At 35.6% G+C, this 16,655-nt stretch overlaps 1 protein-coding gene across 5 annotated transcripts in view; it reads right to left on the bottom strand.

The window, feature by feature from the left end:
• The window catches only part of PRKACB (protein kinase cAMP-activated catalytic subunit beta), a 39,610-nt gene that overhangs the window by 14,492 nt on the left and 8,463 nt on the right, over window positions 1-16,655 (bottom strand). For 2 of the 5 annotated variants that reach the window (XM_026853792.1, XM_026853796.1), the window contains exons 2-6: window positions 8,193-8,254; window positions 7,143-7,271; window positions 3,409-3,507; window positions 2,339-2,421; window positions 1,672-1,798 (exon numbers count right to left, since the gene is read on the bottom strand). In XM_026853792.1, the coding sequence (XP_026709593.1) occupies window positions 1,672-1,798; window positions 2,339-2,421; window positions 3,409-3,507; window positions 7,143-7,271; window positions 8,193-8,254 (500 nt within the window). Of the gene's footprint in view, window positions 1-1,671; window positions 1,799-2,338; window positions 2,422-3,408; window positions 3,508-7,142; window positions 7,272-8,192; window positions 8,255-11,062; window positions 11,132-15,681; window positions 15,884-16,655 lie in introns of those variants that run through there. The other 3 variants (XM_026853794.1, XM_026853795.1, XM_026853793.1) reach the window with 3 other exon arrangements.

The raw sequence follows: 16,655 nt of genomic DNA, 5'->3' as shown, positions 1-16,655 counted from the left end.
ATGTGTATAAGAGACAGATGTAGTAGTAACTGTATTCACAAATGTCAAGTTCTTGACCATTATAAATTCTTCATTCCACTTGTCATGTTTTCTGCAGTAACTTTTCAGAACTCTGTATAATATATCATCCTCTGTGATTTTTCCTGGACTGTATTGAGGAATACATACAGAAGCCAGGGAGTTACATGTCAAATTCTGGGATCAGTTTCAAGCTCTCAAGTCTATGCCTGTTTGGGGATCTGTTTCTTTTGTTTCCTCCTTCTTGGTATGATTTTCAACCTATTCCCGAGAAAACATACTGTACTACAATGATAATCATTGCTAATTACACAATAATCTGTGCTGATGTTTCTGATAAACTAGTATCGCAATTAAACAAGCCAAACTCCAAACTATCAAGGCAGCTTTTGCTTCATTTTTGGTAGGAACAATAGCAATCACAGCTGGAACTGAATAGAGGGTAACAGGCTTACTAGACAGACCTACTTCAGTCAGCAAAGAATAATTTCTGTGTCTGTGAATGCACATCAGTCTACGTAAGAATACACTGCAGACATGGGACAAACGGTAATAGCTTTAAAATTCGAAACCAAAATGAACAGAGTTTCTAAACAAAATTTAGTTGGACCTGCAGTATCAACATATGAACACAAACCCCCCTCTATGTTCAGGAGCAGAAGCAAACCAACCACATATGAAATGAGTGGCTGTTGGACCCATTATCATTTGTCCTTTGCACATCATGACAAAAACACACAGTTGCATATAGCTGCCAATCTGGAGTAAGTTGTTCATAGGTTTACATTAATGGTGCTCCCCAACCATATTAGTAGAACTTGTATTTATCTTCTCCCTACAGTGTTATTTTATTCTCCATGCAAAATTATTTTACAGTTATAAACAACATATGAACCCCTTCTACTTCTCTCAAACATTTTTATGATATATTTTCCTATTAAATTCTCCTATGGAAAAAGGTGACACAACGAGGAAAGAAAAGCCTCTGTAGTTTAAGGACTGCAAAGCATTACAGGGTGCTTGCTGCTATACAGCACAAGCCTTCCCATTTGCCATTTAGATCAAAAACATAAGAGCTAAAAGGAAAATGAGGAGGTGCCGTGACAAGCTGTTGTAAAACCAAAGTTGTCATTTGCAGCACTGCGGTTCTGATCTGATCTCAACTCAGCTCTTACTCCAGATGTGCTGAAAAGATTAGGACTCTCCAAGGGTGGGATTCATCTGACTGAAATTAAGTACTGTAGTGTTGGTGTTGACATCTAAGCTGGTTATGCCAAACTACTTATATAGACAATGCAGAGAACCAGACATTTTAGGGCAGTTTTCACCCTGTTCTAGGGTAGAGTATAAAATAGGTCAGATGAACACAGCCACGTAATCACCTACTTCTCACCACAGACCCCAAGGGAAACCTTGACAACTTGCTCAACTGTAGACAGCTCCATTCTGCATACTTAATTTTAGTCAGAGAAAGTACAATCCAATGGTTTTAACCATTGCTAAGCAGTAGGACGTTTTAATGCTCCCAGAATACATGCTGACATGCCAACCAGCTTCAGACCATTTATTCTCAACATATATGCTACAATTACCTAATGCTATACTGTAAGACAAGACTCACTCCACTCCCTAAATATATGAAGAATATCATACCTGGATGTATCCTTGCTGATCAATTAAAAGATTTTCAGGCTTTAGATCTCTGTAGATGAGGTCTAATGAATGGAGGTACTCAAATGTTAGCACTATCTGAGCTGCATAAAACCGTGCATGTGGTTCACTGTGAAGAATTAAAAGAATATTAAGTACCCCAATGCTATGCTAAGATACTGAAACAACCATGTAACTGCCAGGGACAGACAAATTAAGTATCTCTTAACTGGCTCTTCTACTGTGTAACAAGAAAAAAAAGAAAAAAGGCAAACAGCAAACATTTTAGAATTGATACACTAATTTCCTAATTTAATTTAAGTCTTGCAGCTAAAAAATACATGCAAATCAAGATAAACGTACTCCACAGTACAGAGCTTAGACTTTACATTTTACTTTTAGAAACTATCATCGACTTTGATGCCAATATGCACACAAATTCCAAGATTCTACTGTGCATACATCATGAATGCCTGCATTAACTAACTGAAAAATAAATAATTACAAGTTTTTCACTGCCTGACTAGTTTAAGTCCACTGATAGGGGGGTAAATTAAATGCACTTACCCCTTCAGAATTTTTTCTTCAGTACTAACAAATTTTATAAAACCCTCTTCCCAAATTAGCAACATAAGCCTTTTTAAAGAAGTAATTTCATTAATACCCTTACCTGAACCTTCCGATTCTTCTTAGATGTGAAAACATTTCGCCACCAGGAACATACTCCATTACCATGTATAAATTAGAATTGTCCTAAGGAAGTAAACATGTAAAACACAAACATGTATTAGGTATGCTGTAGTCTCTGTAATTCCTAAACACAGTATATTTTATTAAAGAATTAAAATGAACAATTGTAGCCATCCAATGACCTTAACAAATATGAAGCAACACAGGGAGAAATTCTCAAAAAAGTACTAACACACATGACAAAAGGACCATCATATCTCTCAAGAAATCTATTTTAAAGTAAATTTGAATAAACATAATTAGTGAGTTTCTGATGCTGAATGGTGTATAAGTGACCTGAAGGAAGAGAGGATAAGATGCCTACTGCAAAACAAGACCATGCATTCTTAAAAGTTCAGAATTGACAGGTATTCTCGCCTCGCACAGCTCCAGTCCCAAATCCTAAAATTGTCAAGATTAAGATAGAACATATTTGTTCATTTTAAATGGTATTAATTTTTTTTTTTTTTAAAAAGAAAACAAATATATAGAGGACACATATCAGCCCATAAATTAGTCTGTAAAGAAACTGAGTATATTCCTATCACATATTGTCATGAAATTAGAAGCTAAACTCAGAAGTTCTTTCCTTCAGGGTTAAGACTGTCATTAAGATCTGCCTCAGGTATAAGTCTCCAGCAAAAAATCTGCAGAACAATTACAAATTTGCTATTCCATATGTTGGTACAGAAATACATCCTTTAGTTTCTAGACAGAATGATGCCAAAAAGCTCCCTGCTGTATGATTTCCCTCCAAAATGAGGGAAATCTCTGAGTTTAATTTGATTTTTATTTATTTGGACATATCCATTCAATCATCATCGGTTGAACTGGGATGTGTGCAAGTGTGCAGACAAGTGCAGGAACTCCTGCAACAGGAACAGCCTGGTAACAGTACCAAGCGAGGCATCTTTGTACTTAAAAGTATTGCACTGTAAAGGTTAAATATATTTAAAGTTTGAGCATGCACTTCCCTGAAACCCAAACAACTACTTTCTAAATAATGATTACCTTAAAAGAATACTCCAGTTTTACGAGGAAAGGAAAATTCACCGCTTGTAATATTCTCTTCTCATTCAGTGTGTGTTCTATTTGCTTCAGTTTGACGACCTAGAAGAGAAAAAACAATCATCAGTTTAAGTATGACATTTTATACTTCTCGATAAATTTTTCAGCCTAAAACAATCAGTTGAAAGCAAGCTTGTAACTTTACAGATAATGAAAAACCTTATGGATTACTACTACAATAACAGTGCCTTGAAAGTATTGAAAAGTCTAATGACATTTTAAAGAGTAATACTCATGCAATATTATTTCCATACAGCTCTAGAAATAGTGTTTCTTAGTACATGCTGAGTATAGGAATCAGTAAGGAAAACATTTTACATTTTTTAAGAATTGTGTTTGTAATGGAGATACTTCTGCAGCAGTTCAATAAAATCCATTTGACCTTGGGACCTTTGCTAAGAAAGGCAGGAAATTGTGTCAGGCATTTAATTACGAATTTTGTTATGCATGAACAGGAGTAAACTGACTTATTTTATATAGCTCACATGTTAGTGAGAAGACCAAGGAGAATACAGATTCAAAATTTCCATTCTTCTGCCAGACCTCTGAATGGGTTTTGCTTTTCTGCTTACCAAACCACTTAGCAAAGGCATTAAAAAAATTAAATGCTACCTTCTTGGAATCCATGATAATGTTAAGCTGCTAACAAGGCAGCAAGTGGCAGATTTCTGATCACTGCTCCTTCTCATTAACAGTTGGTTTCCTTGTGTTAAACCCCAACATTACATAACCGATTCTCTCAGTTTTACTTAATTCCTATTGCACAATTTATCTGTATCTCATTTTGAGAATGGCATGATTTCCTAGTAAAGTTACTTCCTCCCCTGGCAACAAGGAGAAATTGTACAAGAGTGATCAAAACAAGTCTGGTTTTACATGTTCAGAAACCAAATTTAACCGCTATAAAACAACAGATAAGCAAGATATTCCAATCCTGAACGAAACTCTGTTTAAATTTAACTTTTAGATGCAAAAGGTAGCATCTATAAAAAAACACTACTGTTTTGAAATAAACATCATGCAAAATAAATATTTAATTAAAAATACTAAATCTCTTTTGAATCACAGATCTTTAGGGATCAAATAAAAAGTTTGCTCAAATCAGCTAATCTGTGGGAAGCATCCCCTTCATCCCTAAAAAGCTATGGTACTGGAATTATCCTGGCCATTAAAGCAAGCAAGCTAAAGTTTTAGTTTGATACTGTGAAGCGTTCAGCTGCAATGCTAGACAAAATTTTATCACCCTTCCTGCATCATCTGCTAGTTAGATACTGGAGGGTGATGGCAGCAATAGCATAGGCTGAAGCTGCTGTTTAACACTTCATAACATCAAACTGGAGCCTCAGATAAACACGTCTTTGCTCACATTTAAGCTCTGGCTCAGGGCATGTCCAATGACAGCTTCCTGTAGATCAAATGATATCTGCTAATAGCAGATTCTCCAACAGCTTGTTACTGTCTGAGATTTTGTTAACAGCATTTTCTTTCCAAAACCAATTACATAATGAAACTAGCCAAGCAATGGTATGTTACAGGTATCTTCCTAAATCAAGGCAAACAAATAACAGAATACCAATCCTATACACAAAACTACTGGCTACATTAACATCCATTACTTTTTTTTTGTTTGTTTCATATCCTGATGAAGCAAGCATAAGATTGGATAACAAAGGGACACACAATATGCTTTCTCATTTCAAGTAAAATGTAAATGAACAATTAAAGGCAGACTGCACATGGTGTGATTTCAGATGTCCGTATATTTTCCTATTTTTGATCAATTAATAGAAGTTACTAATATAACACTAATATATTTCTAACAGAATATAAAAATATATAACTATATATGCTAACTAAGTTAAGCTAAAAAAGCATGTATTTCAGAAAGGAATACCTCAAGACTTCTGATTATACACAAAACCATCTAATTTACAAATAGAAGACTGATGTCTGGATGTGAACATTATAATCTTGTGAATCTTTTACTGCAAGTCCACTGCAACCATTAAAAAAAATGTGAATTTTTGCTTTTACTAGATAATTTTATAGCTATAGCTTTCCAATTTAGTTTAGACTGAGAAGTAGCAATGAATTTGTTAACTTTTTTTTTTTTGCCTGAAGAAAGATTAATTTCCTAAATTGCTCCAATGACAAGGGCTCAGCCATTCATGAAAAAGGGTTCAAAGAAAAAAACAATTGAAAAATCTGAAATTTGATGATGGGCTCTCCATGTAGCACTGGGATGCTCATCAGACCTTGTATTACAGACTCAGTCCCCGCAGGATGCCATCAGCCATACTGAAGTAATGATGGGGTAAATTTTCACATGGGTGGAAATGGTCTGAGCTGTCTTTCAGTTGTAGTATGTTGGAATGTCTTTCTAATTTTTCAGGGTATTTTTTAAAAATAAAAGTTAGAAACCATTGCTATAGGAGAATGCCGAAGTTGCAAAAAGTCGAGCTTTTCCAAGTTAAAAAAAAAAAAAAAGCACGCCAGAATTGACACTAAAAGGTTTCCTTTTGTCCGACCATTAGTCTTTAATTAGATGATTCATTATTCAAGGTCCAGGACCCCAAATCACATGTAAAGAATACTGGCATTGCAACTCAGGGAAAAGTTATGTCACTGCCATAGTTCCATTACATAAAATTACTCAGGAATGCAATACTACTTAAGTGGAAGAGTGCACACTGAGGCAACACTGACTTTCATTTTCTCAGTTGCTGATCATTAAATTCTCTTAGCCAGATTAATATTTTCTTAATATGATTTGTTGTTATACAGCAGCAAAGTTATGAATAGTGCCTTACAAAGTAAGAACTCCTCTTACGTTGAGGATCTTTGAATCTACTAATCTAAATAATGTACTTCTGAAAAGCTTGTCAAAACCATTGAAAACTAATTGCATTGGTAAATTCCTTTTAAAATCCTTCTTAGCATTCTGGAATTCGATTTTATTTAAAATTTAAACTTTATCAAATTACTTAATCTAAGAGTAATAAGCTGTTAAAAAAAAAAGAAAACAAACCAACAAACTAGGCTGTGGTAACAGTACAGATTCAGACTACAGTACTTCAGTTTTCAATACAGAAAATGTCTATTGTGTGACGGCTGTTCCGAGAGACTACAGTTCTATCTATGAAGTTACTAGAGATGCAAAAGGATTATTGCATAATTACACATACAAAAAGTAACACCTCATGGGATCAAGAATAGAAAAAAAATTATTTGTGCATACAATTTGTTATGGTTCACAAATGAAAATTTTGAGAATTTTTGATCCAAAGAGTCTTCCATAATTCTGAGCTACCCTGCAAAAGTATTTTTAGTTATTTTTTTATTTTAACTACAGCACTATATTTTGATTTTGCCAAAGAATATATAGGCTACCTTACAAAACCTAAGAAAAGAATTTAACTGGTAACATTTTATTAATGTCTTGGACACTGCCTTGAGCCTCTTTAGCCTGCCATTAATGCTACTGGCTGTTGCAGGAATTCTACACAATCTCAATAACTGAATCTCCTGTCTAAAAAAGAAAGTATTTAAAGTATCACCAATATCCAAGTGCAACAAGCAAAAGCACAGCAAGTGCAACACAGTTCAGCCACAGCTACCAGATCTTTGTCTACAGCACATTCTTTAGTATCACAAAAGACACTATGAATTACACCAACCTTCTGTTTGTCCAGTATCTTCATAGCATAATACTGTTCTGTGGATTTATGTTTCACCATCATAACTCTCCCAAATGATCCCGTTCCAAGCGTTTTTTGCCTCTCAAAATCATCTAGGCCAGCAGTATTCTACATGTACAAGGATATAATGACATTATTTACAATCTAATACCCAAAGACAATTTTAACTGTATGAATTGAATTCATTTATGAAAGAAAATTTAGTAAAATTACATTTATCAAAAACAACTAATAGTTAACTATACTGTTGTTATAATTTCATGCCTGTCAAACTTTAAGAGATTTTACATTGCGCTCATTAAAACAGAAAAAGACTTAACTGAATTGTATCAACATTTCTATAATTTGTCCATACAGACAACACGTGCTTAGTAAGAAACACTGAGCAGTAAACAGATCATGAATTTAATATGCAGATAAAGCCCCTCATGCTTCACAAACCAAAATATTACAACATGCAAAAAAACCCCAAGCTCTAGAGACAGTTCTACATGAGAGTTGTCTGAGAGCATATCACTGAGTACATTTTCTCAGATATTCATCACCACAGTGTTTTAAATGCTGCTTTTTTAAAAAAAAAACCAACAAACTAATGATCCTTCCCCCAAAACCAAAACCCCCAAGTTAAGCCTTCTAACAAGCTCCTTAACCTGCCCCAAGTCCCATGCAGTACACTCAATACCCTAATTCCCCTTAATACCATCGGGGAAATTATTAACAGGGTAAATTACAGATGTGGCAACACATTGTTATAAAAAGCCAGCTAAAACATGACAATAGATTTTTAGTTGTCATGTTGATGGTAAGCACTCTCAGTAAGAGAAAGCTGTTGTTCAGTATGAGCATTTCATCAGCTCAGATCTGGAGAAGACCCAAGAGTCTTTGCTGATGAACGTCAATGACAAAACTGACATTAAAAACTCCTTTAGCATTAAACTTACTTCTGCTCCTGTGCTGCTAATTACACACTGATAACATTATCAAAGAAATGCAATACAGATAATTATTGAATGCTTAAATGACTGATACCTGAGGGGGGCTTTCCCATTTTCTTAAAAAGTCTTCTTTGGCTTTTGCTAGGAACTCTTTCACTGAAAGCACACCAAAAAAGGACATTTTAATTAACATAATTCATCATGGATGTGATAGAGATGCTTTGTTAACAAAGTATGTAAACATTTATCAACTTCTTTCTTCAAACAGTAATATGCTACTTTCAGCATGTATGAAAGCAAGCACCAATGCCTCTGGAACTTCTACAATACGTCCAGGTGATCGCTAAGCTTTCTGGAGAAACTACATCAATCTACACAAATTACTTAAACTACACCAGCTCTAAAAACTCGCAATACTGCATACGCAAGCAGGCTTTAAGGTGATGCAAGATGTTCTTAATTCAACAAAAAACCCCACAAACACCTGACATAAGTAGCCATTCTACAAAGATAGACTTTTTATCTATTTTTGTTAAATAAAAGTTACATTTTCTTTCAGCTGACTGAGTGTAACGTCAATCTCATTGCTTTTTCCCATAATCACCTTTATTTAAAGGCTGTTTGCAAGCTCAACTACCAAATGGAGAGCATTACTGCAAGCAAAGACAAAGCACAGGGCTATAACAACACTGCACATTAGGCCTGCCCAGAGTCACAGAATATGTATTTTTAACATTGATTTTCCATTGAAATTGAAGGAATGTATAATAGCAAAATTCTGAATGACTGTTTAAAATGTGCACCAATGTTTTGAGATAATTTTTCAGCTGTTGTATTTATCAGCCAGATCAATGCAGATTATTTAATGCACAGTAATAAATGGGAGGTGTTTCAGACATTGCTGTGGTTCTGAAAGAGTCACAGAATCAAGAACAAAGTATCATACTGGTTTTGTGTTCTCTGAATCATTTCACATAAAATAACATTAATAACAGTGGATTTTCTGTACTGTGATGTTCTGACACAAGCAATTTCTAAAAATACTCAACAATGTGCCAAGATCATTCTGGTCAATATTTAGAAATATGTCGTTTAGAACTGTATTTTATCTCCTGATGGTCATTAAAAAATAGGTTTATAAGGGGTTATAAACAATCATCTGATGAATCAGACCTTTCTTGTACTTTTCAGTGAATACCAGTGTCTACACTGAGAACTTTTCAAACATTCTCTTCTATTACTGGTACAGTTACAACAGCAGTAATAACAATGGCAGCCCTGGAGAGAGCTGGGTGTGAATTTTTTTTGTTTTCCTTTCCCCCCCCTCCCCCCCCCCAAGTGCACTATGGGACTCAACTGTCACAAAATACTCAAGGGAGGTTTATAGCTCCCGCCATCACTGGCTCTGATGGAGCAGCAAGGACAATGGGAATTTCAGAAAAATCATCAAAAGTTCTGGCAGACCTCAAGGTTAGAAAAGTGTTTAAAGTATGATATTCACTAAACAATTTTATTTTAAGAAAAATAAGCCATATCAGAGAGGAGGAACATATTCATTACCCTAAAGCTGAGTAAGAAAAACATAGTTTATATCAGAAGAACTATTTAAAATTGGTATTAAAACTCACTGAGACTACCTACTAAAATATTTTTGAATCAGCAAAAATGTTTGACTTTCATCCCATGTGGAAAAAATATTTCCATTGGTTTTAAATTATGGGGGTTACTCATGTAATGACTTTTAATGATCCTAATTTGAGAAAAGGACAGGATTTCCTGTGGCATGAAATAATTTCTCAACACAAAAAAGGGAAGCTAACGATATCCAAATTCATGCCTGATGACCCTTCTTCCACTAGGAGAGCAAAGATGATTTGATAAAGTTTTTATAACACTGACTTATGACAAAGTAGCATGCATATTATTTTCTATTAATGACAAGAAAAAACTTAAGATGGTCATTAAGATTACTAAAAAAGCTGAGCCTTCAAGAAATGTATAAATTTTAATTTACTTAGAAATTAATGTTAACTTTAACACTACATAGCACAACCAAAACATGAAATAATTGGTCTAATTTTTTTAATGTTATTACAGTACGTCTTAAATATTCCTCATGCTATCTCCATTGTTCATATAAATATTTTAAGTGTCCAAATATTTTGCACTTAAATATATTCAGTATTTATAAAAAATATACAATGACATTTACATGTAGTCATCTTTGTCTCTGTTCTACTTACAGAATAAAGAATGCTGTTTATGAAAAAAAAAAATGCAATCCAGCTGGAAATATTCAAATTGTGGAAGCATGAGAAAAATCTCTTATTTCTAGAATAGCAATAAGCCACAAGCTGCTCTTCAACAAAACTTCTACCTTATTCTACTTTCGTCCTCTTCTCTTGGAAAGCAGCATTTAGACACATAATTGTGCTCATTTATCTTAAAATCACAATCTTTTTAAAACAATTTCATATTCTGTGGAGTGTTTTATTAGAATGACATTTTCTTCCTAATGAGAAAGTGGGTCAAATTGTGCTTGGTTTTCATTTGCAGAGGTCACCTGGGTTCCTACACCACAACGGGAGATTTCAGGTGATTTCAAACAGAATTTAGGCAACTTAAGGACTTACACTTCAGTCAGTATTGAAAATGGACTTAGAATTTTAAACAGGATAGATACTTTTGGAAATTAAATCTCAATCACAAAACATCAGCTACAGGAGAACACATTTCATTTCTACTTTTCAAATGCAGATCAAAATGTATGCCATCTGGATAGTAGTGGCCATTGGTATTATAGTGATGATGGAAACAAATAGGTTTACTAGACTTTGAAGTTTTCATCAAGTGTACCTTTTTAGGCACCCTACATTGTGACAATGTGACTCTTGTTTGGTATTTTAGTCTTTAAACTGGTCCTAACATCTGTGACTTTGGGCACTAATGAAGGAATGAGCATACCAAAAGTCTCTATAGGTTCCCCAAGGGTTTGCAGGAACATTCACCCACACAGATGAGATGATGAAGAGAGGAAAGAAAGAAGAAAAAAAGAAAAGTTTTATGCATTTCCACAACAAACACATAGAAAACACAAATACATTCCACCCTTTCCCCTCCCCACTCAAAAATGGACCCTGTAATAAATCAGCCCTTTCCCACACAGACAGAATGACTCATGCTAAATCACAGAATGTTTGAGCAAAGAAAAAAGAAAAAAAACCAAAGGCAGCTAAATTCAGTATGAAAAAAAAAAAAAAGATGATGCATCACAGAAATAAGCACAGCTTATGAAACTTCAAGAGATCAAGTTGGCATCTTTAATAATTAATCTATTCCAAGAGACACACATCCAAGAAACTGTTGCTAACAAAAGTGTATCTATCTTCATCACAGCATGCTGGATCACAATAAAACCTGTAATCGGGTGATCTTCCCACTACTTATCACTTTGTTCCAAAAGACAGCATGTGTGAATTGCATGGCATGTGGTGGATAGCACAGAAATGGCAAGCCATCTCCCAAAAAAATATTCACAATCAAATTTCAGTCCTGTTACCCAACGACAGCAACAAAACCCCTTGAAAAGTCTAAACTGCACAGCTGAAGTTGCTGTATGCAAACTGGAATGCATATGAGAATTCTGTACAGTCACCATACAAGTATGGTTTGATTTTGTAAGACTGTCAAAAAAAAAAGAACCCAAGAAAGAGGTGTTGGTATATGTACAGGTTCCCATAAACACTGAAGAGCAAGGTTCACACATATATGGTTGAGTGAAGATGAGGATACAAGGAGTGTATGCAAAGACCAGCAAACAGACCCTATTCAGACTGGTTTCACTGGTATAGCAGAAGTTGGGAGTGAAGGAGGCTGAGACTAAAGGACAAAAGCTGTTGCTCAAGAAAGTAAGGTGCTGGAAGGAGAGAGGAAAGCAAGAATTACAGCACTGGCACAAGGGCCACAACAGTGGTCAGAACAACTGGATGCATCAAGGACACCAGCTGGGACTGGAGAGGATGCATCAGTGGTCCAGAGCTTAGGTAATCACAAACACACAGTGCAAATCGAGTTCTGTGTGACCAGCAAGAGCAACTGCAGGCAGGAGACACATGTTTTATGCTATGCAAACACCCAGAGCACATCGTAGGAAATCTGGGGAGATCCATGAAAACGTAGCAGTAAATGGGGTAATGGCTGAGGAGTCACAACTGAAAGACTTCAAACAGTTTTATAACTTCTGCCTGCTTCAGTTCAAACGCTCGTCAGAAGAAGTGCTATAAGTACACACAGCTGGACAGGATCTAAGCTATCCCCTTGTCTATCACAGATGATGTGAGACTGGGCCTGTGGAGAACTGTACTCAGAACCAAGGCAACTTAGTGATAAGCAGGGAAGTCTGCTGGAAAAAGAACTCAAGATCTGGAGGTTCCTAGGTAATACTAGCACAGGAGGAGGTATTAAAAAACAACAAATGAAAAAAGCTCTAACACAGATAAAGCCAAAAAACCCCTGAATTCACTCCCAAGAAGCAGGAGATTGTTATCCAACAGTATATTCACACAATTCACAATATTTTTGTTTTATTAATTAACTTCTGCATGAAAAGTTAGCAGGCTTATAAAAAAATTGCTAACAAAGGGTAGGTGTACTACAAAGAGTACTCTGGCCTATAACACAGTTTAAGAATGAGTAAATCAGAGGAAAGCTTCTGAAAAAAATTAAAAGGGTTAGGACCTCTCAAGGTGCAGGGGTGCAGTGACAGCAGAGGGAAAGGGGTCACAGATGGAACAGTCCTGAAGAGTTACCATGAATTACTTTGCCTTTTTCCCACCTCCCACGTGCACTGTATTTGTTATTCTCAAGCACATCTCCCACAAGAGCCAACAAACCAGATTTTTTTTTTTTTTTGGGGGGGGGGGGGGGAGTATTTGGATAAGATTCATGGCAAGAAAGCAAGAACTAAACTGATTAAGACTAAACATTGGACACCACTACAAACCCCCATCTGCTGTGCTAAATGCCAATCTCTGCTTGGTATTTAAAATGCCCTTTATCAAAATACAATTCAATTTTTGTTCCAAAACTGTAATATAATCACTTGAAGTCTGGAATTAAATGGGCTATTTAATTAAAGCTGCAAATTTCATTTAAAGGAAAAATGAATATATATAAGGACATTCTGGTAAATATATAGGTATATTTCCTTTTTATAAAAACAACAGTTATAGCCTTAAACATTATAGAGATGTATATAGATGCCTCAGTGCATCTTGTGGTTATGGTACCACAATTCAGAAGCAAGTGAGAACCATACGATTTAAGTTCTAAGTGCCATTCTTACACCATTAACCTGTGGTTTTAAATTTCTTTTCTGATTAGCAGGAATAATATCATGAAGCTTACAACAAGCTTTCTCTACCCTGGCAAGTGTTTGAAAACAGACACAACTGTTAAATACTATTACACTCAGGGGAACTAGTATGAGCACCAGTTAACATTTTAATAGTTGGGAAACACTTCAAAACACAAACTAAAGTGGTTATCATTGAATCAGACTGTCAGCAAGAAAAAACCACTTTGTTTCTCACAATATGAAAATGGTGGGGAAAAAAAGACCAATGTGATACAAGCCTGGTACAGGGCAAGTCAATGTTGCCTTTACACTGCTGTGTGACACACTGGCCCTCCTGTGAAAGACTGACCAGCTATGATTTTGTCTTGTTTTTGCTTTAAGAGTTGCAAAGTCACTAAGGCTACATTAACAAACTCTGCATCAATTTAATAACTCATCAAGTTTTTTTACTTTGAGAGGAAGGTTTAGATCTTCTATTTCTGTCTAAACACTAATTATGATAAAAACAGGTGATGCAGAGCAAACTAACTTACCAGCTGCAATGCATAAGAACCTTCCTTCAGTTGAAACAAACAAAACCCACAAAACAAAACCCAAAAAAAGCCCCTAACATATGGAGCAGTTCTGGAAGAGCCCATTTGCTGGAATACAAAACCTTTGTACAAATACAAATTCTTTGTAAATGAATGATCAAGTACGCATTAATAACTTCAGACAAGTTTGCTATTAAGATGGAAGTCTAATAATCTAACTGCGCATCCTAAACACTTCTATGGAATACTGGAAAGGATTGGTAAGTAGAAGAGAAAACAAAGGGATGGAAAAAACATGGGAAAAAAGGAAGAGGAACAAGATAAACAGTAAATTAAGACCAATTACAGCTGCAGTGCCTAAAGACTAGAAGAGGGCGCTAGAATCTGATTTTGTGGGGAGCACATTCAGAAATTAATTTACAACGTGGAGCAATCACAAAATACAAGTTGTTCTTATGCATTACCACTCAAAATGTGGAACACAGGCAAAATCTTGTTCTAATCTTGTCTGCAATTTTGAAGTCTTGAGCTAGACAGTATTTTGTCAGTTTTATAAATGAAAATTTGCAACAGTTAAGAGCTCTGCAAAGAGCCCAGCTTTTCTTCTTGTCTTTTTCTTTTTTTAAATTTTAGTTTTCAGTGCTACAGGCTATAATTTTAAGCTGTAAATTAAAGCTGAAGTCTTACTTAATGTTCACCTCTTTACTTGGCTGGCTAGACAGCAACAGCCTGCACGAGAGATGTGACAGATTTAGACAAACCAAAACAGGAGCCAAGTTTTCAGCTATCAGAGAAAATACCTATCTTTGTTGAATTCTGAGCAGTAGATACTCTACTGCAACTGCCATAGTCAGACTTCCTCCTTCTATTTTTATTAGATAATAAAATCAATTCTATTTCCAAATCTAATTTTCAGTCTTTCCCTCTTATTCTTTTTCTTCCAGCATAAAGTACTGATCCAAACAGAGTCTGTGAACCCTGCTAATGTCAAAAGTACAACTCAACAGAGACCACTCTGGGGAGACAGGACTAAACCCAACTAACAGAGTCACTTAAAATGGGAATTCCTGCAATTTAGTTTAAAACTCCCCAAACATATACGTAAATCAGTACGTTTATTCAGTCACAAATACAATCAATCTTGTACTAGCTCTACTCAGTAGTTGCACATGCACATGTCCCAATTCAACCATTTTCCACCAAAAAAAAAATACAGATGAGATAAAACTCTGCTTTCTTAATGTAAAAAAGAATCCAGACTTAAAGTGATTCTTCCCTCAAGATCAATACAGATAAATGCCAAAAACCCCAAACAAAACATTCAAAACATTTGAACCATGGTGGGATTTATTATTCATATGCTAAATTACTGATTATATGCAAAACTTCCTCAATGCAGACCAGCAGAATAGCTTCATCTGAACATGCAAGCACAGGACACAACCTAAAGTCTCCTGCAGATTCCTGGTGGGTGAGAGCTGTTCCATCCCTTCAGATATTTTGGTCCTTCAGGGTGGTGTCTCTCTTGCCCAAGCTTTCCTTTCATATTAAAGTGTTACTAGCAACCTTTCGCTAATTGATTTGGGTTGATTTTTTGTTTCAGTTCTCTAAACTGACCAGTTAGAACTGGCATACTTTTAATTCTGGAATATGTTAAAACTAAGCTTTGGCCTAAAGAAAGGAGTCTCTCATACCTTCTTCCTGCCCTCGAAGCATTCATTGAAAGGAATCATTGCAGACTGCCAGAGATGGCACATTTGTCAATCTGCTTCCATTCTTGCAACAATCCACATGCTTTGAGGCTTAAAAGTCGAAGAAATAGCAGTTTTCTTTGTTATGCTGCAGTTCAGTGTTCAGTATGGGCTGGCAGAAATGCAAAAAACACCAGTTCTGTCCTTCCAGTCACTCACTCCTGCCTCTATCATTACCTTCCTTGAAAGAGCAAAAGCATCCTTCTGGCTGACTGCCAAGCCAGGTCGGGAATTAGGTCAGATTAAAAAGTAATGGCAGAAGGCAGTAGAGGACAAGGGAAGCTAATTTTAATCCACAGCAGATGACAGTTCTTTCCACCACATGAATGCTCCTCCTGGGATGAGGGAAGGGAGAAGTGGGGTGGAAATGGGCAAATATTGGGGGCAGGACTGCTCCTTTTCTGAAGAGTGACAGTTTGTGCTAATGTAACATGACCATGAAAGTACAGCATTGGACTACTGAAAACGCTTCTGAGAAACAATTCTAAATTATTAATTTTCAATTATTGTATAAATTAATTCTATTAACTTAAAATTTCAAATTAATAAGTTTAAACAATTACATTCAAATGCAGTACTTGGCACTCCCTACATATAAAATTAGTTCACACAGAATAGGTTATGTAAAGAAATCCTAACATGTACAATCCTCTGTTATCATACATTGAAATGCTTTGTGAGTAATTAGGAATTAAGCTTCATCTGTGCAGTATGACCCTCTATAGTTGTATCTGAACTTCATCCAGCAAGTAATTTAAAATGCTGCAACTACCACAGGAATTATACCATAAAAGACTGCCTTCCGGTGTGAAATGTTAACAGGTATTACTTGACAAAGAAAATTGAAAACTGTGCAAAAATTGTGAAAATGCAAAACACCTCTTGTTTCTGCAGTCCATATATTTCCATGGTTACTG

The sequence above is a fragment of the Athene cunicularia genome, assembly GCF_003259725.1.
Source record: "Athene cunicularia isolate RWA chromosome 8 unlocalized genomic scaffold, athCun1 chr8_part1, whole genome shotgun sequence".
Classification (NCBI taxonomy): domain Eukaryota; kingdom Metazoa; phylum Chordata; class Aves; order Strigiformes; family Strigidae; genus Athene; species Athene cunicularia.
The sequence above is the reverse complement of the archived record's forward strand: the minus strand, read 5'-3'. Positions and strand labels throughout refer to the sequence as shown.